This window comes from Atta cephalotes (genome assembly GCF_000143395.1).
Source record: "Atta cephalotes unplaced genomic scaffold scaffold00025, whole genome shotgun sequence".
Taxonomy (NCBI): domain Eukaryota; kingdom Metazoa; phylum Arthropoda; class Insecta; order Hymenoptera; family Formicidae; genus Atta; species Atta cephalotes.
This window is the reverse complement of record NW_012130089.1, coordinates 3,495,388-3,520,902: the sequence shown is the minus strand read 5'-3', so window position 1 is coordinate 3,520,902 and position 25,515 is coordinate 3,495,388. Positions and strand designations below refer to the sequence as shown.

Sequence of the window (25,515 nt, the reverse complement as noted above, 5' to 3'; positions counted from 1 at the left end):
AGANAGAGAGAGAGAGAGAAACAGAGGGTGACCGCATGCGCATCCCTCGGAATAGCGAGTCTTGGACCACCCCCGCCGATTATGGATGTTTAGTATCGACGTTGTTGCTAGCGTGTTGTCGCACGCTCCAGCATCCGATTGCAGGGTGTGATAATTGCGCCCAAGAGTGCGACGTAAGAGTATCCTGCTGTTTTTGTGCGAGATAATGAACGGGATCGAGAGAAGGCAGTCGAGGCCAATTGACGACGCGCGATCATGCATCCGTTTTGCTACCACGCTGCGTTAGCGTCCCCTCGTCGTCGTTAATCATGATCTTGCGTGACCGCGATTTACCAGGACACCAGCAACATGCCGTGCGACGATCGTTCAGGAAGGACGCGTGCACGTGTCGCAGCGATAGCGACCACGATGTTGTTCCTGTTCACGTTGAATTTCAAATGCATAGGTGCGTGCATGACACTATGACGTTTCAGTGCGGATCTTGCAACCAAAATTTGCTTTTAAAGAACGTCGTAATTGATAAGGAATATTTCTGAATAATAAATTAAAAAATAAATATTATACGAAGGATAGAATTTGTAAAATCTCTCGGATGTTTATGTATAGGCGATGCAGTTTACAGGAATCAACTTATGATTATGTAATAATTTTGAATGAAATATTATATTTTTATATAAAAATTCTTATAAAAATGACATTCTCTTTTGAGGAAAGATAATCGTATCTGTATTATCATAATTTAGTCGAAATATAATATTATATATAAATCTTTTCTCGCCGTGCATGGAAGAGATCCGCATAGATTTAAAAAAATCGGCTTTTAAATTCCAAGAACTGTAGATATTATTTATTTCTTTATAAATATCGATTTTTAATATATTTTATTCTAAATAATTTTAATTCTATTTTTTGATATAGAATATAAGCAATCTTTTCTATTTGTTAAAGCTTAAGAATGATACAATTTTATAATTTAAATAAGAATCTTTTCATTTTATTTTTCAGTTAAAATTAATTATTTAAAAAATAATTAATTTTACTTCTTTAACTTCACTTCTTATAATTGAATCTACTTCTTAAATTAAAATTTTTGATCCAGGTTCTAAATCGCCGCCGAATTTTTTGTAATATTTTCAAATACAGTATAGAAAAATCTGTAATTTTTTAAATAAAAAAACAGCCTTAAGTTATCGTTAAACAACACTGTTGTTGGAGAAGCACGTGCAACTTCTTGACGCACGACACAACGACAATATACTAGTCGGTGCTATGCGATCGAGTTGGATCGATTTCTATTCGGCGTTCATCGCGCAAGCCGCTATAAAACGTGATCGATTTTTGAACGCTGTTGCAAGGGTGTGAGCGAGCGTTCGCGAACTAAAAGATACACTTTCAAATTCAAATTTCTAAACATCTATCGTGTGTACTTGCAGATACCGAGAATTTGGGACTGGACAACGTTTGCATATTGAAAGACCTTCATCCTCTTCTTATCGTCACCTATAAATATCTTACTATGTCTGTGAGTATATCGCTTTTGTGCTCTATTTTAGTAGCGAAATTGTTAATACCAAAACTTTGTTGATAATAAGGATTTGAAAATCCAAAATTGAATAAATTAACAAGTTTAAAATCTTATATAAATTTTTATCTGAATTGCATATTTAATGATTATTAATCGCAATGACTGAAATTTCAAGTGATTTAATTATCGAAAAGAATAATCATAAAATATAATTATATTTCCAGTCAAAAATCATTAGTCTATCAATGTTAAATCGATGATTAATTCAATATCGAATCAATGTTGATTCAAGATCCAATCATTTCTGGAGTGGATTCTTTTTATCACATAATGAAATGTTTTAATTTATTATTACAGACTGTAAATAAAGCTTTATTATCACTATTTAAAATCAAGAAATTTTAGTAAAAAAAATACAAAGAAAACATAACAGAATTAAATTCTTGGACTTGAATATTTTAGAGAGCAAATATATATTACAGATACACACAATTCGTGTACCTCACAATGAACGGCTGATGGTGAGATGTCGAGAGATAGGTAAATACAAGTTTATCGGCGATTCCTTGTTGCATTGCCGCAATGGCACGTGGGACGGAAAGACACCTAGTTGCGTGTCTACTACGGCAATCTCCAATTATACCGGTACGTAATATATTCGTATTTAAAATCTCTACATCGCAAATGCCTAACAAACACGATGGAAACAATAGATATATTCAAGAGGCTACTTCAATTATTCAAAAAATTATGATTGATGAAAAGAAATATATGGAAATATTATATGTATAGATATATTGTGAGTCCTATGATTTTTCATATTACCATATGATAACACTGTCGACATCTCTTTTAAATTTTGATCCTCGCGTTTTTCGAGGATAAACAGAAGATGTACCACCAACCATCGACTTCGGTCTACCTACTGGTTCGGCCGTAGTAGAGCCGACCGGTGCACTCGCCGTTTATCCAGGAAGTATCCTTCATCTGGAGTGTCTCTTTGCTAGGAAGTTGGGCAACCCTGAATGGACATGGACCTCAACATTCCGTCGATATTTGACAGGTGAAAAGTGCATTGAGACTTTGAATGTTTGTATCATTAAAACGTACGGATTTAAATAAGAATTTTTTTTTAATAATTTGCGAAATTTATATTTTGTCCTTAAATATAATTTATATTATATATTTATTTTTTATTTACTTGTCCTAGGATGGGCGATCGCTGCACGGGAAAGAGACTTGAAGTATCGCCTGTCGATATACTATGCCAAACCTCCGGATTCCGGAATATACACGTGCACCACACCGAAAGGATTGAACAACTCTATACAAGTTCGTGTTGTAGGTACGGCCACTAAATAGAACTTCGTTTTGTAAAATAACATATTATTCTTAGAACTTATGATAATTACGTTGATCGCATTCGTCAGTAGCGAGAATTCTGTTATATCAGAAAAATTTCTGATTGAAAATGAACGAGTCAGAAGATTACTGATTTATATATCAATCAGAATTCTGATTATCTCAACTAAACTTATAATAGATTCAATCAGAAAATTCTTATTTGTTTATTTTTAGCCAAAATTTTAATTAATGGAATCGGACTCTTTTTTCAATTAGTTGTTTTAATTAACTTTTGCAGATGTTCAATGTCTGGTATTGAACGTCCCGGAGCCGCCATTAATTAGTCGCATCGGAGGTAGCCGAATGGGAAATAGTGCCGTTTTCGAATGTCCAGTAGGCTACAGATTAGAAGGTGCTTCCAGAATCACGTGCCAGTATAACGGTATGAAGCAACGCTTGCTTGTCAGCGAACACAGTTAAATATAAAATTAAGAAAATTACCTTTGCAGGCAAATGGTCGACGGAGATGCCGCATTGCGAGAAGATCAAATGCTCGGAGATAATTATCAGAAATAATGCATTGTTGGTATTAAACGAGCACAATAGCACATATGGCGAGAAAGCTATCTTCACCTGCATGTGGGGATACAAACTTTTAGGCTCGCAGAGTATGACGTGCGAAGGAGACGGCAAGTGGAACGGATCTATGCCGACTTGTCAAAGTAAAATAGTCATTTTAGAATATGTGATTCTATTTTTAAAGAATTTTTAAACAGTAATTCTAAAACTACGTCTACTCTCAAAAACTTTTTCGATAATTGCATGGTTTAAACGTTTGAATCAATCGAGTTGAATACTCGGTTGAAATGATTTTTAGATTTAACTTTTCTTAACTGAAAGAGTGTAATGCTTAAAAAAAATAGTTCTTGCAAAATCAATTAGGTATAATCAGTTATAATTAATTTTAACAGAAATAACATCGTAGTTAATAAAAGATGTTTATAGAGATCACTTGTCCTGTACCGGAAATGCCACAAAGTGGACGCATCATAGAGCAACCACGATATACTAATAAGAAACAGTCGAATCACGGCCGAATATACAAAGTCGGCGCCTTAGTGAGATTCGCCTGTCAACCGGGTCATCAATTGATAGGAGAAGCGGTTACCATATGCACCGAAAACGGTACTTGGTCTCACGATCCACCTGTATGTGAGTGTCCGTATAGTTAAATTTTATAATATTATAACATTTGAAGTACAGTTAATAATTAGCGTGAAAAAATTGCGCCACTTTAATTTTGTATTGTAATTTTACATGAAAAGAACAGTTTTGCGTTGAAATATCTAAAAAATTTAGCTGAATACATATCTGAAAATAATTATGTTGTACTGCAATCTATAAATAATCATATTGAACGCTCAAACTGATTGCTAAAATATCAAAATCTTTTATAGCATTAAAATGTTTAAATTCTTATATAATTATCTTAATCTGTAACTGGCCTAACTATTCTTTTCATGAAAAAAATAACACTAAAAAATTAATATTATACTGTTTTTTCATGTTTTTGGAATTGTTAAAAATTTTAAACAACAAATTATGTAACATTCTAGGTAAGGTAAGGTGTCCTTATCCAGGTGATCCACCTCATGGCCGAATTGCACCTCTCAAATTTTGGTACAAACCAGGAGATAACATACAGGTAATTTTAATTCTTTTTTCTGCTTGATTCACTAATTTATCATCATATATAATAAATATAATAAGATTGTCATATAAATGATTAGATTTTTCAAAATTATTGTAATTTTGAAATGTATGAAATAGGTAACATGTTCGCCTGGCTATGTGACTCCTCTGGAACCAGTGAAAAAACCATCGTGTCGGGAAAATGGTATTTGGAGCGCACCACCGCCACCTTGTCGATCTTACAAAGAAGTGTGAGAGCGAGTTTTCTCATTTAATTCTCAAGAGTCTCTCACGGACTACTGCGCCATTTTATCTTACAAAAAATTGAAAAATTCGATATTTATTATACGGGTAGCAACGTGCATCTATACACGATAAGAGAAACATTGAAATGTGAAGCACTCACTTTGTTTTGAAGTGTAGACTAATTACGTAAAGTTAATGATATTATTGGATGATGAATATAGTTATAATTACAATTTACTGAATCGACAAATAATCACGAGTAGATATCACTGAAAAGAGCATTTTGCGTTAAATGTAGACTATGGAGCGACCACAGTATTTTATTAATTCTCTTCCAGACGTACGATTTTAATAAAATCCCCTTTTCTTAATATGCTCTTAATAAATATTTTCCCACTATCATTTCTATTTATTTTTAATACTGAAGCACGCCGTTTTCTTCCGATACAGAATATAGATGTTAATGAGCATTTTAAAATATTAATAACATATAGTTACAACAAAAACTACAAGTAATTTTTATTTATTACATAAATTTTTCATATAAATATTTACATAATTTTTAAAATTATAAAATATATATATATATATATAAATATACATATGTAAATATATATATATATATATATATATATATATAAATGGAATAAACTATCCATCAAGATCTATGAGTGTTATGATTTGTATAGTATTTAATAACTGATTATAACATTTATATATTAGTCTGAAATATAAGTAGAAAAATAAAATAGTTTTAATTAATATAATTATTTTATTATTTAGGTTGCCTGCAAACTTCAAATAAAACAGCTTCTTTAAATTAATTGTATGTATGTATATGTATGTACGAAGGTAGTTATATGCGCGAAGATAGTTATATGCTGCATACCTGTAATTATTGTTCTCGTTATTCTCGTTGTCATAATAACCATGGCAATAATCATGATAATAACTAGATAATTAGTATGCAGCGTGCAATTAATCGGATAATGACAGTTTCCTCGCTTGTCTGTGATGTTTAATATTCGATGCTGCAATCTATCGAAGACCAAGGAATATCATAGAAATGGGTCGTGTGAAAGTTCCTAAAGAGATACGTGTGGAAACATGGCTTATCAGCGACAAAATACGTCGTTATCGTGGAATTCTGAAATTGCATGGTTAAGCATTGTTTAAAATTACAAATTTGAATAGATATATATTCGCTCTATTTCTAATTAAATTAAATAGAGAAAGAATTATCTTAAGATTATATCTTAATAGTTTTACATTTAAAATAGATTATATCCGTGACAAAATTTTTTTTTTTAATTCTTTATAAGTATAATTTTTCAGAATTATTATATAAATTACAGAATTTTTTTAAAATTTCAATATAATTTTATTATAACTTTTTAGAAAATTTCTTTGATTTTTTTAAGTATAAATTGGAATACTTTTCAGAAATATTAAAAAATGTTACATATTTTCTAGAATTCTTTATACACTCACAAGGGAACTCGAGAAATTGTTTCTCATCGATTTTAATAAACAAAGAAAAAACAATTCCCTAAAAAATAGAACAATTTTTTAATTTCTTAATTTTGTCTATTTTTTTATTATGCCACTTTTTTTGAAGGATTGTAGGTATGTGAGTAAATATGTGAATTTTGAAATACTAAGATGTTTCATTCTATAATTTAAAAAAAATTATTAAATTTAAAAAAGTTTAAGAGGCTGCATTTTAAAAAAATTTTTATAATTTTAAAATATAAAAAATTAAAAATATTATAAACTAATTATGAAAACTTTTTTCACTAATATTAAATTACATGATGATATTAGAAAATTAATTGTTTTTGCAAATGAAACTTATTTATCTGATATTAATATTTTTATGTCAATAGACAAAACAGTATTTTTTTATATAGAGATAACATAGATTACATAGAATATTGTGCAAGAATCCTTTTGACATTTCTGAAATAAAGCTCATTTCAAAATAGCTCAGTAAAGAATTCATAAATTCTAAATAGTTATATGTGTAATTGTTTTAATATGTTCAGCACGCGATAAGAAGTTACAGCTATCGCAAGCAACGAAATTGAAATCAATAGTATCCAGGAAAGTCACATCCCTAGATGTCGATGTTAAGAGACATCATGAAATTGTCAGTCTTCTTCGCGATGGTAAACAGCCTATTCTCAGATTGCTAGCCAATCATAAAAGAGTCTACTTGGCGGTTAATCACTTAAAACCATCGGTAAGAATAGACCAGCATTGACTTTGAATTTTTTAAAAATAATTCGTATTTTTCGCGGACAGTTCTGAAATGCCCTATAATATAAAAATCTGATATCTTAGGAAATTTATGCGGCAATATTTCAAAATTGCAATTTGAAACGACGACTCTTAGACAAGCTTTACTGTGAGAAAAAGAGAAAATTGAAACGAGGTATCGAATTACAGGTAGAATCTGATCCTTACGCGTTATAATAAATATTTAAGCAGTTAGAATAATAATTAGCGAAATACTTACATATTTAATATATACATATAGAATAAAAGAGAGAAATAAGGGAAAGTAGGGAAATAATGTTTGTCTATCTAAAGTATATCTTCTATTTTTAAAGATATAAAAATATTTTTAATACCAAAGTTATATATATTTAGTATTATTATAAGAGCGTCATAATGTAATACTAATAATAACTTTTCTGTGGGTGAAGGAATAATTGATTTGTCTCATTATTCGACACATAAAATGATTGTTAAAAAATTGATATTTTATAAGATATCTTATATTTTATATCAAAATATGTGTGTGCTAAAATAAAATATAAATAATAATTAAATAAATAATAATTAAAATATAAATAAATATTTCATATATTATTGATTTTTTTTTATAAGTCTAGTTACTTTTACAGATTAATTAGATGAATCACATTATGTAAAAAAAATTACATAATTCTATTTAAAAAAATAGAAGTGGCTTTGAAATTTCCAAAGTACCTCCATTCACAGAAAAGTTATTATTATCATATTATGATCCTTTTAATATCACACAACTTATGTAATTAAAATATTTTCATGTCTCTAAAAATAGCGGAAATGCTCCAGATAGCCAAAGTTATTGCTCATCCTGTACAATTCATATATATATAAGATTATAAACTCATTAGAGCATATATTAATATATTGCAATAATATTATGACGTTTCTTATGTATATATTCAATATGAAATATTAAGATTCGTATACTCGTTTTGTGCTAACTTTGAGCCATAAAGATTTGCTCCTTCGCTGAATGACAAGCTGGAACATTACGTTCTTTCATCTGAACTCGAGGAGCAAAGTGAATATCGACCGAACTGCGAGCAGCAACGATTAGTAGCACAATTACAGCAGTCCATTGCAAAATATAACGCAGCAAAAGACATACATTCTACATATTGGTCGATGTTAAATATCTTGAAAAAAGTAAATCTTTGATTGTTACATTATTAATTTTCAAAGACAGTATTTTTATCTCAAAAATATAAGAAATTTAATTCAAAGATCTTCTTTATATGCATCATTTTTACTCTTACGAAATCTTTGTAGGACGCGATATTTTTCGATACTCTAATGAATATTTTGAAAGAGGACCAATCTTCCCAATGCAAAGTGATGTTGAAGGTGACAGTGATGGGTCAACTAGCAGCGGAGAATCTGGACGACATCAGACAAAAATATGAACGAATGTCTCGAGTTGTCTGGCGTAATATGAAAATTAGAGAACAAATGTTAAGTACTGTAAACAATCAGGTGAAGGATTTGTGGGCTTACGCACAGTCATTAGTGCGTGTTGAGGTGAATAAGATTACTCTTATTACAAATAAAAATTGTATAGAGTTATTGGTCCCTCTTTATGGCAAAAATCATAGAAAAGATTTTTATAAAGATATTTGCAATAAAATTTTAACAAAAAATATTCATTAATTAACAATTTTATACGACTTATAATTAACTACTTTATACAATAATATGCTGTTTATAGAGCTTCTAGATAAAGTTTTACAAATATCTACTTTATAATGATGATTTGTATGATGAAGAGATTCACATTCAAGTATTTTTTTATTTATAATTATAGAGCGAAATTTTTGCGAAAAGAGATATCGATTTATTTAACAAAACATTAGAAAATCAGTTAGTACATTTGGAAAATATCTGCACTGAAGTAAAAGACGTTTTACTCGTGCGTTCATATCATGACCTGCTATCAAGGTATTCTATTTTAGATCTTCTATATATTTTATAATATCTACAGTTGCTATATAAAATATTTTCTTCCTGCAATCAGGCTTGAAAATCAATCTGAACACAGAGTAGCTTTGCTAGCGCGATTAGACATCAATATAAAGAATCGCGAGGTTTTATTAAGCAAAAAACAACAGGCGTTACAAGTTCTCGAGAGTCTCAAGTATTCCACAAAAGAACAGTAAATAGTTGCTACAAACTATGACGGAGCATAATATATTAAAAAAAGAAATAATATGATTAATCTTTTTCTCCAGTAGGCACAATTTTTTATCTCATTAAAGAACTGATCATATGAAAACGCGATATTTCTTAGGTATAAGATTAACGGTATGCAAGATATATTGGAACAAATTGAAATCGAGAAAAAACGTGAGAAAGATCTTAAGGAACAGATAACAGCTCACGGCGAATTGCTCACAAATATCAGAGCGGCCTTACAAAATATGAATACAATGTTGATTTGCGTCAAACACACTATTAAAGCAGTAGTGAAGAAATCGGGCAAAGAACTGATGATAACCAGTAATAAAGAAGAACGCATCGCGTTAACAGAAATCAAACGAATAGACACAGATGGTAAAAAAAGTTATAATTAATTAAATATCAATTCAAATCTTTCTTTGTTCCTTAAATATTCCTTAAATTTCCTAAAAATGTTAAGATAGGAATTACGATAGAAATAATAATTAATTAAACTGTGATGTATCGATTTCACAGTTTTAGCGCTGCTATCGAAGATCAGCGAAAAAATAAATATTCTCTTCAGTATTAGCAACTTCGAGCTAGAGGAGAAGGAAGATGAAGCGCGGGATCTCTACCACACCTATGTATCGAATTATAATTCCAATTTGATTTTCGGGACTGGCGAAGAAGAACCGATTGGTAAATTATCTTTTTTTATCTGTAAACTATACAGCTTTAATAATTGTTTATCGACTTACAAAATATCTTCATACAAGCCATATGAATTTACAGGATTATTGGTTGAACATGAGATGGTTGACGGTACTATTCCGACGCGAGCAGATATCAAGTTTTACAGCAGGCAGATTCTAGAGGCACACCTGAAACCGGAATAGAGTTTATTGCATCAACTCTCATCACAAATGCAACATTTGAAAACAATTTTTATTTATTGTAATATTCTGCATTATCAATCAGTATAAATCTAGTATTCATCGAGATCGTTAACATGACTGTATCCCATCCTCTTCTTTATTATCTCGAATTTCAGCCAGGAAGGTATATATTTTCCATTAGGATGAGCCAATGGGAATTTTTTTGGTGGTTCTGGCCCATCGAAAGGATGAATCTTCTTCAATTTTCTCAACAGAAATTCCTTTTTTATCTGTTTAGGATCGCGATATTTATCCAGATAAATATTAAAAGGTTCCTTCAAAGGAAACCACGTTTGCTTTTTTATGTATGGTTTAGGGAAATTGTATCGAAATATCGGTACTTTCATTTTTAGCGTATTGTAATAAAATTCCTTTAATGAGTGATCCCAATCTGACTGGAAGAACGCCAAACCAGCAGGGGTCAATTGGTCCTGATATTTTCTGTAAAAGTCCAGCGTTCTCCAGTTACGCTCCTCCAGATTTAAGCAGGGCTTAGCTTTCTTGTATTCCGAAAAATCTATGCTACAGTTCTGCTTGTAAAGCACAAAGATGTATCTGCAGTAGCCAATGCCATATGGCGCTATTGGTTGCAGATAATCCACTAACTCCTCTCCTTCTTTCAAACGATTCCCAGGAATATTGCCAATGAACCAGTGACAATATTCATTGTTGTTGCTGGTCAAGTTACCATCTGGTGTACACATTATCAGGCTCCACAGTGTTCCATCCTCTGCATCGTATATTACATCAGGTGCCTTAGAAGCCTCATTTGGCTTGATCACATTACCAGTGTAAACCTTTGCCAGCTTATCATCCTCTAGATCATAGCTTATGTTCAGTGGAACTACTGGCATGAAGTAAGCGTCTCCATACAGATCATTGTAAATACCATAGTGCTTCGCTATTCTGTGAATGTGAGAGGGCCCATCGATTTGTAGCCAATCCTCTTTCACTGTCTTTAGATCCACCAACAGCTTCCTGGCGCGCGACGATTTCTCGAGCTCGGCGTTGTTCCTGCATGCTATGATCGCATTCATCCAATCACTCGTTATCGAGCGTCTGGTGGTCTTGGTCACGAGATAACCAATGTTCACCTTGAAATCCAAAGTTGAATCTTCTTGATTTAGTTCCTCGAGACGTTGCTTCAAGGTACGGGCGATCGTTGGCGATTTTCCTCGTATCCGATGGCCGTGACGAACATGCTGGCCCTTCGGAATAAAGTCGCTGGCGAGACAGCGCAAAAACTTAACAGACATGTCGCGATAGTCTATTATGTACACACACTCGTGTCCGACGCGAGCTAAATGCTCAATACATTCTGTTATTTATTAACGTTGCTTTGTCTGTTATTTATTAACGAAAGAAATGGTTTCCTTTTAGAAATGGTTTCTACCGATCGGTGGGAATTGTGTGCCTTTGACTTCTTGAAATTATACGATGTTTGGATGACGTTCTTGATGTTCGGTCGATTTTTTGAATAATTTTATCCAACTTTTTGATATAATCAAATATAATTAAATATAATATTGACGAAAATCCAAAAGAAAAAACTAGAGATCAAACTAGAGATCTTCTAGGTTAGACCAGAATGAGGTTAGGATCTAGATTATGTGCAACTGCACTTTTAAGGTGCAATTACACCTATATGTTCTTTCAAAGATTCTATTAGAGAGTCGATTGTGTATCTTGAGGTAAAACTACAAAAGTGAGCAGATTCATTTAGATGTCGAGCAATTAAATTATGAATATTCTAATAACGCGAACGTTGTAAGTGCCAAATGAAATACATTCTGATCTGATATTATTAGATCTGACATTATCATCTATCGATATTCGACTTATCGATCAAGAACTCACGATCGGTTAGTAGATGGTGCTATGGTGTCAGAATTTTTCGAAAAACAGCAAAGAAAACGAGATCACTCACCACCCAGTTGCACAGGTCGTACTCGCACGTCGCACTCCGATGAACTCCGGTGAACTCCGGTGCACGGTAGTGGTTCTTATCATCTCTGATTTGCTCTGATTGTCTCTCAGTTGCTGTCAGTGTGGCCACGATGCCCGTTACTTCGTCACGTCGCCGACCGCTATGTTTGCCTTTCACGCCTTAAAGTCTCGCTCGCGATGCGTTAACGTTGTCGCGCGAATCGGACGTTCGTACAATCCCGACCGATTCGTTCTCCATGTCGCACGTGCGTCCCGTCGGCTTAAGATTGATTTACGATAACGCGACGGGAATGAGCTATCCGTGGGGAACGGCGGTGCGGGACATGGTTGGTTTTTGACAGGGATTCCTCGATGCGCGACTGCGAATTTCCTCGCGAGAACGGGCGAGCCTGGATATCCTGGATTCCCGTTGCTACTGAATTCAGCATTCTACCGTCGGCGTGAGTGAGCGAATATAGAAATTTTTCGATATCGCGCTGCTGATTACCGTTTTCCAGTCGTGTTTTGATCTTTTAGAGCGTGCCGCAATGCCGATGGCAGCGAGAGGAACTTCGAGCAGTGATCCATCTGTAAAAATGGTACGTCTCTCCCTTCTCTTTATAAGCCTTTGTTTTTCCGTGAATGAACTTGTAACTCGGTTAATGAATTAGTTCTTGGTTAATTCTAGTACCTACGCACGATGGTTTTTGGTTCTTTACATTATTAGTCATTTCCTGTTAATTTTCATAATTTTTACAAGTATACTAAAATTATTAAGTTCTTATATATAACTTACTTTCATATCTTTAGAAAGTATTTATGTACTTAAAAAAAAGAAAGAACATTAAGTGTTCCTAGTTCAAAAGAAAAAAATTTACAAGAATGAAAGATCCGCACGCGCGCGCGCGCGCGTGTGTGTGTGTGTGTGTGTGTGTGTGTGTATGTGTGTGTGTATATAGTATAAAAGCTTCAAAAGATACCTTATTGATTAACTCAATCGAAATTAGGAATTCCTATATATATTCTTAAAATGTTACTTGAACATTATTTGACATTCATATAACGTTCTAAGAATATTGTGTTTTATAGGGTTAAAGTTCTTATTATATCAAATCAAAGATATATTCTGAAAAGTTGAGGTTTATACTATTTTGACAGTTATATTTCTTATATCGAAAAAGCTGATTGTATTAATTGAAATTCTGATAGATTCAATTTCTGATATTAAAGATTTACTATTAGATATCAAAGAAGCAATGGCAACCCAATCTTTTGAATTAAATAACATTTTGTTATTTTTAACTTCTATGTATATCAACATGTAAATCCATCTATTTTTGTAATTAGTTTCAAAGTCCATATTAACATATAATAGATAATTAATTAAATCTAAGTCAAATTTAATAAATTTTCTTGAATTAAATTGTTTAACTCCACTGTTTAGTTATTTATAAATTAATGATAATACATATTGAATAAGAGCAGTGATAATGAATAGAAATTATTATAAATAATTAAAATTGGATATAATTTGACATTATGAGTTTAACAATCGTGTGCAAATCAGACACTTTTTATTAAGCTTCTTCTAATCAAGATAATCAGAAATTTAATTATGATAAATAATTAGATTTTTAATTAATATAATTTAGGCTGCCATTTGTTTGTGACCTCTTGTTGGTACAACCAAGACATTTTTCTCAGTGTATTGCTATGAATAGCAATATAAAATGCAATATAAAATGTATACCAAATATAAGGCATCAATTCTTGTTATGCTTACATATTTGTAAATTAAATCCATAAAAATTAAATTAATACAGAATTGATAGAGAAAAAGAATGTTAGTTCTCAAGATTGTATAATATGTTGCATTGCAACTATTGAAATTTCAATGCATGATGGTTTTTAAAGACTTTTTCAACTTCCAGTATATAAGAGACAAGTAAACAGCGAAAACTGTAAATATGTCGGCTTGATTGCCTGCGCAAGATGAGATTCAATAAGCAGGAGCTATTGACTTTGGCTACGCAGCCTTCGCAAAAATTCGAGAAAGAGGGTATCCTGTACGTAAGAGAACGGCAAGAAGGCTTCTTTCGCAGGACGGAAAGTGAGTTTTTGGAACGTCCACAAACGTAATAAATACCTCTTCAAATTATAAGATCAATTATAGCGATGGAATTTATCTTGGCGAATGATTATCGATGCATGATTATTCTTTGTTCACAGCTTGATGATAAATTTCTAAAAATTCTTCGTTTGACGTAGAGACCTTTATAGAAGATCTTGCGATTCAGATTCAGATGTCGAACGTGTTAGACTATTATTACATTTGTCCGTTTTTGTGGTATAACAAAATTTTTCAAATCTATTGATTGACTGTAGGATAGAGAGATTTGAGAATTTTTCTGTCAATTAATACGCTTGAAGAATTTATCAAAAATGGACAAATATAATATTTAGCCTTATAAGTATTTACAAAAAAAATGGCTGCATTTGGTTCTAGCTTTGTTTTAGTAATAAAAGAGACATGATTCATTAATGTCGTTCGAACCTTTTTATATTTATTGATTGGAATTGTTTGATATTTAAGTTCCCTTAATGATTTATTAAATATATATATATATATATATATATATATATATATATACCCTTAATGATTTATTAAATGTTACATTATGATAGAATATGTTGCACGAAAGAGATTTTATTGGCTCCCATGAATTGTTCCATTTGACTTATTCGATGCCCCATGACATCAGTGGAGAGACTGATAATTTATCCTGTTTCTCTGTTCTTTCATATTACGGCATGGCTTTGCACGAAGCAAACTATTTGTTTTGTCATACGTTGAATGACATTAGTATTAGAAACTTCGCGAAGGTATCAAGAATAGAGCGAAATTTATTCGGTTAATTTAAAACTATAAGATGAGGTGGTACAATTCACAAGAAAGTAAAATTTGGAGATTTCTGAGATTCAAGTTTGATAATTCTAATCTCATTATATAGAGGGTATTAAAGAGTACCAAAATGAAAAAAGATCACCGAACTTGAAACTAAAAAAAATCTTAGGTCTGTTTTTTATCGGTGAACTCTCTGAACTGATGTACTACAATGTAAATAAATCCAGTGCAATAAGTTCAAATAAAAATAAACATATAGTTTATTTCATTTTAACTTATCACACCGTGTAGTTTAAAGAATTTTTTAATAAAAAATAAACCTTTAATTTTGTTTAGAATTATATATTTGAAATTATATCACATTTGAAATTACCTTATCCTACATTATCTAAAATTCTATTCTAAATTAAATACATAAGATATTTGAGTAAAAAGTAAGTACTAAATGATGTTTTAATATTACGAGGCAGAAATGTTCTAATAACAGAATGAGAATTCGAAAAAAATAAAATCAAATGAATTATTTAAAAATAATATCTATTCCTTTTTTCCTTTTGAATTAGCGACGATAAAAATAATTCATTAAGAGATATTAATAAACTGATAACAAAGAGATTCGCAGAGACCTATATTTCATGCTCACGCGATTTGTTATAAATCGATACGACCTGATATAATCGCAACCCACATAATCGCAACAGTTAAATTAACTCACTCGCTGCTCTTTCTCCATGCCCTTTTACTTTATTAAAATGTCGTAGTGACAGCTATTAGCAATCTCGTGCAATTTTCAGGTACAGGTAAAAAATCCGAGAACAAAAATCAGAAAGGAAGGTCGCATAAAAGTCTACGAGATCTCAATTGCGTTACTGCCGGCTTGAGCAAAGGTACATTTACCCGAGTGCATTTTGCTGTAATATGATACATACTTATTGGAATCCATCTCACGCTCCTACTTCACAATTTTTAACGCGATTAACACGCTCTTTGATGGCCCGACTAATCTTGATTAACGTGTGTGGACGTATTTCTTTCGACACTTAAAAAACACTTGCAAGAGTTCGACGCACGCTTCAGTGAGATCAATCTCACAATTTATTTATGGCATATTGAAACAAAGATTGGATAAGGAAAATTAGATAATCTAACGAATAAATAAAATATCTAAATTTCCAGCTCGGAAATTTAACATCTCTATTCTTTCGTATTTAATATGTTGTATCTAATTTTTACACTAAAATTATTAATTTGACTTTTTTGCTTAATATGTAATGTTTGCATGCAGTGAATTTATAACTGAGCTTGATTCTCGATTTATCGGAATAAAAACGAAAATTCTCAATATTAACAAACTCTCACAACTATAATATTTTGTAATTTACTTTTGGTTTGCATTATTTAAATTGTTATCAGCAATTAATATCTCAATATTATATAAATTGGGGGATTATTTTTTGTTAAAAAAGTTAATCAAGTGCGAAAGCTTGATAAATTACAAAAATCACTTTCGGTGGTAAATCGAGAATTGCATGTGAAATGAAATGCTTCGCATGTTGTATGCATTTTTCGATAGAAACTCTGAAAAAAATAAGGAAAAATAACATAGAAGTTTTGATTTAATTCGCCGTTCACGAGACACGCAGCGCTTTAAATTTAAAGAAAATAAGTAGAAAATATTTTTTAAATATATGTATACATTTTACATTTATATCTTTACAGCATGTAAGAATCTTGTTTTTGGTGCTTGTATTTGTAAATATCTGTAATTCAAGAGAGCATCAATCGCATTGATCTTAATGAAAATAGGAAAGATCAAGGACACAGTGACATAATATGATAGAATGATAAGGGTAAACGGTTTCATAAGAAATCGTGTATTTTTGAAAGGACATAATATTCTATGTAAACTATAAGAAAGAAAAATAATCTTGTCACGATTATCTGAGAACATAATCAAATATTCCTTTCCAATTTTTATAAGCTTTCAATATATAAGACAAAAATAAGAGATACATTTTTTTTTATAAGTGCTTTCTTATTTTATTCTTTATTTTTTATGTGTGCATGTGTTAAGAGGATAAACAATTTTTTAAAATTTTTTATAAATAAAATATTTTTTAAATCATTATTATAATTTTTTTATTACTATTTTTTATTACTAATTTTTAAATTATTACTATATAAAACACTCTTCAAATCACTTAACTTTTATTTTAAATATTTTTTTGTATCTTTGACCATTTAAACGATTTTCAGGAAAAACCAATTCTTTTCAAGAGAGAATTTCATTCTTTTAACGTGCAAGAAAGTATTTATAAAAAATAGTGGCTCATATTTTTCTTTATATTTTAATATATCCACAGCTTATTAAAATCGGAGGAGGACACGTGGATGTGTTCTTTATTAATCAGTATTCTCAAGCATATAAACTGAAGTCCAATTGCTAATAAATCTTTAACAGATCTTTAGTTGGAGAGCCTCATTTGCATATTATTATTAATGACTATTTCGATGCGACTGATAAGCTCTTTCGAAAAACATGATCATTAATCGCTAGAATGTCCGTAATGAACTAAACGGATGCGAAAGATATTGTCCTCCTCTTCCTCTGTCTCTTTTTCTGCCGCTTATTATCGCTCACAGAAATCCCCTCTCTAATGAAAATATCCCAACATATGAACGATCGCGCTTAAGCCGCTGCTGCTTTGCTTCTCTTGTGCAGTAAGTCTCGAACGATGGTGCAGACTGCGAGGCAACCTTCTATTCTATTTCAAATCGCGGGAACAGTGGTCGGAGCCGCTAGGAGTGATCATACTGGAACAGTGTACGGTTCGTGTGGATCCGTCCAGCAACCAGGTTCCTTACGGATTCAGCATAGGCAAGTATCATCATTTGTAGCTTCTTGTATTTTCCTCTCCTTTCCTCTCTTTCTTCCTTGATGCATCACTGTAATGATGCATTGATGACATACTCGTCGTCGTCTGCATGCATGCATGCCTGTTTCGCTTTCACGTAGCATGCAAGGCAACGTTAAAAAGCACAGAAAGGGAAAAATGTTGCAGTTTTCGACGGAGGCTTGTTTCAACAGTTAGGCGCCAACACGGCCGAGGAACGGGACAGTTGGTTGCAGGCGCTGCAGCTGGCCAGCTACGAGTGTATGCGGAGCCAGTTGTTGTCGTTGCGACAGCGCATCGAGGCTTTCAGCGGGCACAAACACGACACCGATATACAGATGTTGCGGCTGCAGCGCGGGACCTTCACAGGTGTGAACGCTTTAATTGTCTCAAAATTTAAAGTTTTCTCTTATCTGAAGAATGCACAATTTTTTTCACGGCTTCTTTAGCATATTGATTATTGTAAGTTCTTTAATTTTAGATTAATAGCTAAGAAAATTTGACAAAAATTAAATTTAAAATTTATTGACAAATTTAATGTTAAATTCGTGGAGTTAATTGATGCAGGATTTGGAACATATTTTTGTTGAATTTTTATTAATAAAATATCATTGCAATGTTTTTCACAGAATACAACTTTGGTATTTATTTAAAGCTAGTAAAGTATTTCATTACAGCTACAAGTATACGTAATAATAAAATTGTATTCTATATGGATCGCTATTCATTCTTAATGCATGAAGCATAAGTAAAATTTGACGTACATCATTCTCGTGAATGGATTTGTACTGTATTTTTTTTTTTTTTTTCCCCAGATCCGGCAGAAGTACCAATGTGCGAGATATCACTAGCTTGCGACAATCTGTTGTGTGATGGACACGGCCGACCACCTACTCCCGTTTTAGAGATAGATGTACAGTCTAAATCTTCCAAAACTTGGATTAAGTATGCACGAACGGAAGTTGTAGAGGTAACTACGAAAAATTCTCGAAAACTGTTTCCCCTCCAAGTTGTAATTCTGTAAGAGTTTCTTCGTGATCTGTTTCAGCGAAGTAGTAATCCGAATTTCTTAACTACGGTAAGCTTCCGAGCTAGCGATGGATTAACCACTGAAACGAAAATTAGAATAACCGCATATGATGTCAGAGAAAGAGTTAGCCAAACTGCAACTCCAATAGGAAGTGCGGTAGTGACATTCAGTACAGTGCAAGACACTCCTAGGTAATTCTAATTTATGAATATCGATTTAAATTCGAAAATCCTGCATTGGAATATAAAATTAAAAAATTTTTAATTTAATTACATGTAATTAAAATTAAAATTTTATATATTTAAGAAAATGTATTATAACTTTCTTTGATTAACTGCATACATCAAAATTATTTAATTAATTATATTGTTTCAACTGTTTGAATTTTTTTTAGATTAAGGATACCATTAAAATCAGCCAAAACAACGACAGTTGGATTTTTAACAATTAATGTGTGGAATCTGGAAGCCGAGGATAAAGGGAATAGCACAGAGAGTACACCATCGCGAAATGCAGTATACAATAGTAACAACCAACAAGTAATAAGTTAATTTGATCAGTATTTCTAGACAGAATTATCATTATTTTGTTTATACAACCATTTAATTCTTATCGATGTAACATTTTTTAGCTGCCTTCGCATAGACGCTCACAATCGTTACCTCCAAGATTAGGGACAAAAATTAAGTTCCCACATCAAGGCCAATTAAAACTTCTCTTTGCGAATCCATTTGTGCAGACTTACAGGTAAGTTTCTACACTAACAAATCAACGTTATAGATGCATTTTATAGCCCTCATCTGATCTGGTTATCATAGATTCCACTCCGGATTAGGAGGTGATATATGCGTACATGAGATTATGGCAGAGAGTAAACTCTGTTTCCAATTTCCACAACATTTATTGTGAGCATATTTCATCTGATATTATGTTATAAATGATAAAAATCGTGAAAACCATAGTGAAATAACGTCGTGGTTAATTGCAGAGCTATTTGGATACAGGAAGAAAAGGAATTATTACAAGAAGTAGCTGGAATGGGAGAATTGAGAGAGCCATGGCATACAAAACAAATCGAATTGCTTGATCGTCATCTTCACTTGTTACATTTGTATTCCCAAGCCAAAGAAAACTTAGCCGCCTACAAAGGTGAATCCATTTATTTCGTAACAAATAGTTCAATATATTCGTGAAAGAAAAAATGAATTAGCTCGTCTCTAAAAATTTAATGTTCTAATGTGGTGATTTGAATTTCAGGGAGTTATTTCAAGCAGTCGTCGCGTAAAAACGACCGTACTCTCGAATTTGCGCCTTTGAATTTACATCTTCAACGAATGTGGGTCCACAACGATACATTGAACAAGTGCGGATTTTATGATTTTATTAGCGTAGGAGCATTTACAGCCCATTCTCATAAAAGTAAAAACGGCGGACTCATAAGGTATCCTTCCTTATCCAAATGATTGTCAAAGTATATAAAATACAATTACAGTTTTTGGTAATATTGTTTTTTGTCTGCAGATTGGTGCAGGCACTAAAAGAGTCGCCTATGCGAAGTAATCAGCTGTATCAGGGAACATCCAAAATTACGATGGCGCATGACGCGATCCAAGCGATCAAACAATTACGCCGGGATGTTGTAGAAGCAATGAGATCCTTAATGAAACTTGCCAAGGAGAAGCAGACGAGTGGCATGCTGCCGATATGCGAGGATATGATCACAAAAACTAGGATCTTACTTAGTCTCTGGGATCCCGGCTTAGTAGAGGAGGCTTTAACGTTTTTGGAAGAGTACAAAGTCGCGAAAGTCCAGGAGAACTCGACCTCATCTTCGGACGACACTTTGACGCTGGACTTTAAAATTAATCAATCCTTGTCACCCTTTAAACGAATCACGCAGCAACTTAATTTCGACTTAAAGAGCCCCGATTTCGACGATTTCGTTACGCCCGACACTCCTGAATGCGTGCAAGATATCTGGTCGAAGAACGGCATCAGAAATGGCGAGTACACTTCCATAACGTATTCGAGAAATGAGGCGCCGAACAATAACACTGGCGAAAGCGACATTGCAGAAGAGAATTTTGTAATATTTCCGGATGTGGAGGATTATCCTAAACAGGCAGAAGCGGAAATCGAGAGTATTCAGCGAAATCACGACAACGAAAGAAAGGAAGGCTACGACGATGAGAAGGAGGATTTGAAGAACGATACCGATCCGTGCAAGCGTTTCTTAGACACTCAAAAAATGTGCAATTCGCCATCCGCAAATTATTACAAACCTACAGACGAGCCGGAGCCGTGGGATCTCACTCAATTGAATATTGAGGCGAGCGTCATGTGCCTCGTATCTAAGGTAAAGTTTCTCTGTGGCAGATGCAGCAGTCCAGCCGTACGATTGCGTAACAAAAGTAGCTTGGGCAGATCGCAGAGTTTAAAGGGCTGCTTGCCAAGCAATCGGCATAATGTTGAAGTCGTTACCATTCAGCCAAAGAACGGTATCAAGTGCGAGGAATCGAACAAATTGCTTGAAGAATCAAACGAGCTGCAACAGTCCAGCCCAGGATTGGAGAAATCAGCGCTCTCCAAGGCAAAGGAAGGTAAGGAAGTTTTCTTATGTAATGTTCTTTATGTAAAAATGTAGTAAAACGTAGTAAAGACATGCAACATAATACATTATTAGGGATAACCGATACTTATCGTAACTCGTCTTCCAATGAAGTGTGCCAAGCAGTCGATTCGATGACACGTGTGATCAAAAGTAATTCGGGACAGAGAAACAAGTTTACTGAAGGCCTAGACTTCGCATCGATTGTCGATTGGACGAGCGAGCTCAGACCGAGCATGAAGAAGCTGCGGCAAGCTATGGACGGTCTGCTGAAAACTGCCAGACTGACACATTCTGTATTTCGCGTACAGGAGGATTCAAAAACGGCGCAACGCGCTTGCAACGTTCGATATAGACGAGATGTTTGCTTTAGTCAAGCGGTGAGTTTATCATTATATTATTCAATTTGGAAAGATATGTAAGAACATTTGAGAATAACCCCATAAAATTTCAGCTAACTGCCTTAGTAACCGGCATAATGGCGAAATTATGGTGTCAACGGCCTGACCCGATGTTTCTGCTAATACTTACAACTCTGGGACCATTGGTCTCCTTTGAAGGCCTTCTTAGCTATTACGGAGACGAGATAGACATGTGGGGTGACATGGCTGTAGCGGTCGAAGACACGCATACTGTCACGTTCACTCTGTCCAGATGTGGTATTCAACCGAGGTGGGCAGAAGTTTTATCGCATTTCTTAATTGACCTTAAACACCTTTTCAGTATGGCATACTCAGCTTTTTTCTGATGCTTTTCCATTGCTTAATCAAGCAAACATTTTCCTCTATTTCGATTAGATAGTTAAGTATAAAATGCATCATAGTAAAATCGACTCGTTAATGTAGAAACTTTTCTGTAAGTCTATACAAAAGTTTGGACAAATATATTTTTTTTTCGTTTTGCTGAATACTCTTGTCGGTTCCAGTTTCTGTCTAGGATAGTTTTCACTCCGGAAATATTATGAAATTCTCTTCCGCAATGTCGTCCTTGCTGATGTTACTGTGGGGTCTTTTTTATCCAATATGCTTTGAAAGCATACTTATTATTTCTGATGTTGTTCTTCGATTAGATGTTCTTCGATTAGATTCGATTAGATCCTGAATAGGGAGGGTTGGACTTAACGAAATCGGAGTCTTTAAATCGAAATTTAATAACTGCGTATTAATTTTATGTAAATTATAAATAATTAAATTGGGTTAGGTATGCCATATACCAGTTGTTGTTTCCATAGTGAAGTATTTAAGAATTAAAAAAAATGTTCATCTAAACGCAAATGTTATTCTTACAGAGTTGAAGGAAAGTCTAACGCATTCCAGCTTCCTGTGCCGCGCGTAGTAGGCTCGCGAAGTGCGCTAACGGTGATCCTCCCAGTTCCAGACGCGATTTACTCTCTCTTGCCATTAGTGCCCTCTTCAAGACAAACATTGTCGTTCAATGTAACTCCTGTATTTTTCAATGTCGGTATCAACGAAATGGCTTCCTTAGCCGAGAGCCTTGGCACCACAAAACCACAGGAGAAAAGCAATATGGACAACTTTGATAGATTGAACGAATATTATTTAAGATTTAAGAAACTGAATTTACCAACCGATCCTACATCTACGCGTTGTAAGTATAGAACTAACTAAGCTTATTGTAAAGATAATAATCTAGAAATATTGTTTAAAATATTTAAAACTTATAAGATATTTTCTTTGGATTTTTTTTTCGCCTTTTAGATTTTTGTATTGTTTACATATTTTTTAATAGATTCTTTTTAATAGATTCTAAAATTGATATATTTTTTTATTTCAGTTGCCGCTAGGTCAATTCTGGGCCACACATTGTCGGATATGATGGTGAATTTAAAAACGTGTGTGCAAGAAAGAGTCAATAAGAATGTAGAAATCTTGCAATTGTCCTCGCAAATATGTCGAAGAATGCGTGGTTTGAGATTCACCAGCTGCAAAAGCGCGAAAGATCGGACTAGTATGTCCATCACTCTTGAACAAGTTAATATATTGTCATCGGAGTATCATCTGGCTGAACACGAGTACATGAGGGCTCTCGATTGTATGCGAAGGTAAGTGTAAAAAAAAGAGGAAAAGATATTTGAACGGAGTCGAATTAATCATTATATGTAATTAAATTTAAAAAAATTTTTTTACTCTCGCGTAATATACGAAATAATTTTAAATATTTTTTTATATTATTGGCAATTGGGATTATCTCGTAAATTTTGAATTACTTGATGAATGCATTGCTTCTTTCTGTTTTAGCGAGGGCTGTCGCCGAGAGAACACGTGGAAGAATATCGGTGTGCGCAAGTATGCGTTCAACAGCTTGCAGATTCTAACGCTGCCTAGACTCTACCGACCGCCGACCGGCACGTACGGATCTGCCCAGACTTAAGGAGGAATCCAATTAGCGTTATGTACGCACATTGCACAAAATTAAGTTTGACTTTCTGGCTGTGTAATCGGATTAACTTCCGTAGTATGTGCTAAGTATATAGTACTTGTTACAGAGTAGCAGATTCTGAAGATGCGTTTAAGTGACGTAATTCTTTAGAGAATTTATTGGGGACACGCGATTGGCACGTGTTAGGCATATGAAATGCCCCAACCAGGGACGTAGCAATGATAACAAAAAGAAAAAGCTTCGGCGTTCGCTTTTTATTTTTATTTTTTTCGTTAAGATTGCTTTTTGTTTACGCGTGAGATTCAACTAATTGTTGTGTATAGAAATTTATATATTTTGTTTTCGATCATAAGAGCTATAGCTACGCCCCCTCCCATCCCTAAGGCATAATTTAAGTGCATTATTGCCTAAATTTGCAATGTAGAACCGATGTGAATTAACATGAGTTTGGTTCTATAAAATATAAGCGGTAAATTATTTACGTAATGTGTATTGTAATGGGGCTGGCCGGAAATGCAGGGTGAATAGGATTAGAATGAAAATTTTCTTGCCGTTTCTTATCTTTTGAAAATTCTTTCAATTTCTATTGTTTTCTCTTATCTGTTTCTATTATACAGGTTTTTAATTTTGGTCCAATTCACCCTTCACCTCCATCCCGCGATTGTTGGCGAGTTTTTGCAATATCATAAACACCTTGAATGCTATAAACGCTAAATTCGCGTCTTTGGTATAAATATCCAGACAGCCAAGTCTGCCTGAATAGATTTTGCTACTAACAAAAAATATCTACTGATAAATTTTATCAACAGATCTATTTTGTAGATCTATTTTGTAACTTTTTAACAATTTTACTAGCTAGAGATGTTGTTACGCAAGTATTTTATATAGTGAAAAAGCTACGCAACGATAGTATAACGAACTGTTATTAAAAGTTACAGAATAGATCTACTGGAAGGTTACAAATTTAATGCAGAATCTATACATGCTGCTGATAGAATGTCACAAAGAATATAACAGAATTTATTTATATTATTTGACAGCAGATTCGTGACAAGAACCAAGCAGATTTATTTATAGTTTGACGCAGAATGATAGCAGAAATCGAGCAGAATCTGTGTTCAATGTAAATTTCTTGTTAAATGAATTGTGTGGATTTTTTAGGAGGATTAATATCTACAAGACGTCACGCTGTTTAATCTGTCAAAGATAAAAGTTACAACAGTGATAAAAATAAGCCAAATATATGAAAATATTTTACAAACTCCATTTAATATTTACATAACTTTGATAGCAGATTGATAGTAGGAACAGATATTTGATAGCAGAAATCTGCGAGAATCTGCGTTCAACAGACTTTGCTAAATTTCTGCCATTAATCTACTCATGTTGTCGATAAGCCCTTCCAGCAATAGAACACTTAATGCGAACATAAGAGTAATCTATTAAATAGTAAGAGTAATCTATTAAATTTTTTTAATGGAATTTGTTTCAATCTGCTAACATTCCGCGGATAGTTTATTTACTGGATATATTTCGCAAA

General features: G+C 33.1%; 4 protein-coding genes across 4 annotated transcripts; 3 read left to right on the top strand and 1 right to left on the bottom strand.

Moving 5' to 3' along the window:
* The first annotated feature begins 348 nt into the window (after positions 1-348).
* Positions 349-4,816, top strand: LOC105620324 (locomotion-related protein Hikaru genki). The gene is made up of 10 exons (XM_012201825.1): positions 349-445; positions 1,434-1,522; positions 2,008-2,170; positions 2,415-2,588; positions 2,736-2,870; positions 3,168-3,311; positions 3,379-3,591; positions 3,875-4,081; positions 4,486-4,574; positions 4,700-4,816. The coding sequence occupies exons 1-10, from the start codon at positions 349-351 to the stop codon at positions 4,814-4,816; spliced, it is 1,428 nt and encodes a 475-aa protein (XP_012057215.1).
* Positions 4,817-5,873: 1,057 nt separating this feature from the next.
* LOC105620383 lies at positions 5,874-10,173 on the top strand. The gene is made up of 9 exons (XM_012201883.1): positions 5,874-5,967; positions 6,853-7,049; positions 8,105-8,269; positions 8,393-8,675; positions 8,947-9,058; positions 9,135-9,272; positions 9,408-9,670; positions 9,812-9,976; positions 10,070-10,173. The coding sequence occupies exons 1-9, from the start codon at positions 5,874-5,876 to the stop codon at positions 10,171-10,173; spliced, it is 1,521 nt and encodes a 506-aa protein (XP_012057273.1).
* An 89-nt stretch (positions 10,174-10,262) lies between these two features.
* Positions 10,263-11,468, bottom strand: LOC105620323 (39S ribosomal protein L38, mitochondrial). Its single transcript, XM_012201824.1, has one exon. It carries the CDS (start codon positions 11,466-11,468, stop codon positions 10,263-10,265), a length of 1,206 nt encoding a protein of 401 aa, XP_012057214.1.
* A 2,662-nt stretch (positions 11,469-14,130) lies between these two features.
* LOC105620322 (type I inositol 3,4-bisphosphate 4-phosphatase) lies at positions 14,131-23,966 on the top strand. Its single transcript, XM_012201823.1, has 17 exons — positions 14,131-14,248; positions 15,838-15,930; positions 17,766-17,921; positions 18,106-18,306; positions 18,753-18,907; positions 18,986-19,158; positions 19,362-19,506; positions 19,599-19,714; positions 19,786-19,872; positions 19,956-20,116; positions 20,225-20,408; positions 20,489-21,567; positions 21,651-21,955; positions 22,030-22,247; positions 22,864-23,183; positions 23,370-23,637; positions 23,834-23,966. Exons 1-17 carry the CDS (start codon positions 14,131-14,133, stop codon positions 23,964-23,966), a joined length of 3,912 nt encoding a protein of 1,303 aa, XP_012057213.1.
* Positions 23,967-25,515: the final 1,549 nt, after the last annotated feature.

Coding starts and splice junctions, on each gene's coding strand:
- LOC105620324 (XM_012201825.1), top strand. CDS start 349: ATGCCGTGCGACGATCGTTCAGGAAGGACGCGTGCACGTGTCGCAGCG. Junction 1,523..2,007: donor ATAAATATCTTACTATGTCT/GTGAGTATATCG, acceptor TATATATTACAG/ATACACACAATTCGTGTACC. Junction 3,312..3,378: donor AATCACGTGCCAGTATAACG/GTATGAAGCAAC, acceptor TTACCTTTGCAG/GCAAATGGTCGACGGAGATG.
- LOC105620383 (XM_012201883.1), top strand. CDS start 5,874: ATGGGTCGTGTGAAAGTTCCTAAAGAGATACGTGTGGAAACATGGCTT. Junction 8,270..8,392: donor TGTTAAATATCTTGAAAAAA/GTAAATCTTTGA, acceptor AAATCTTTGTAG/GACGCGATATTTTTCGATAC. Junction 9,671..9,811: donor CAAACGAATAGACACAGATG/GTAAAAAAAGTT, acceptor TCGATTTCACAG/TTTTAGCGCTGCTATCGAAG.
- LOC105620323 (XM_012201824.1), bottom strand. CDS start 11,468: ATGTCTGTTAAGTTTTTGCGCTGTCTCGCCAGCGACTTTATTCCGAAG.
- LOC105620322 (XM_012201823.1), top strand. CDS start 14,131: ATGAGATTCAATAAGCAGGAGCTATTGACTTTGGCTACGCAGCCTTCG. Junction 15,931..17,765: donor TACTGCCGGCTTGAGCAAAG/GTACATTTACCC, acceptor TCTCTTGTGCAG/TAAGTCTCGAACGATGGTGC. Junction 21,568..21,650: donor GCTCTCCAAGGCAAAGGAAG/GTAAGGAAGTTT, acceptor ATACATTATTAG/GGATAACCGATACTTATCGT.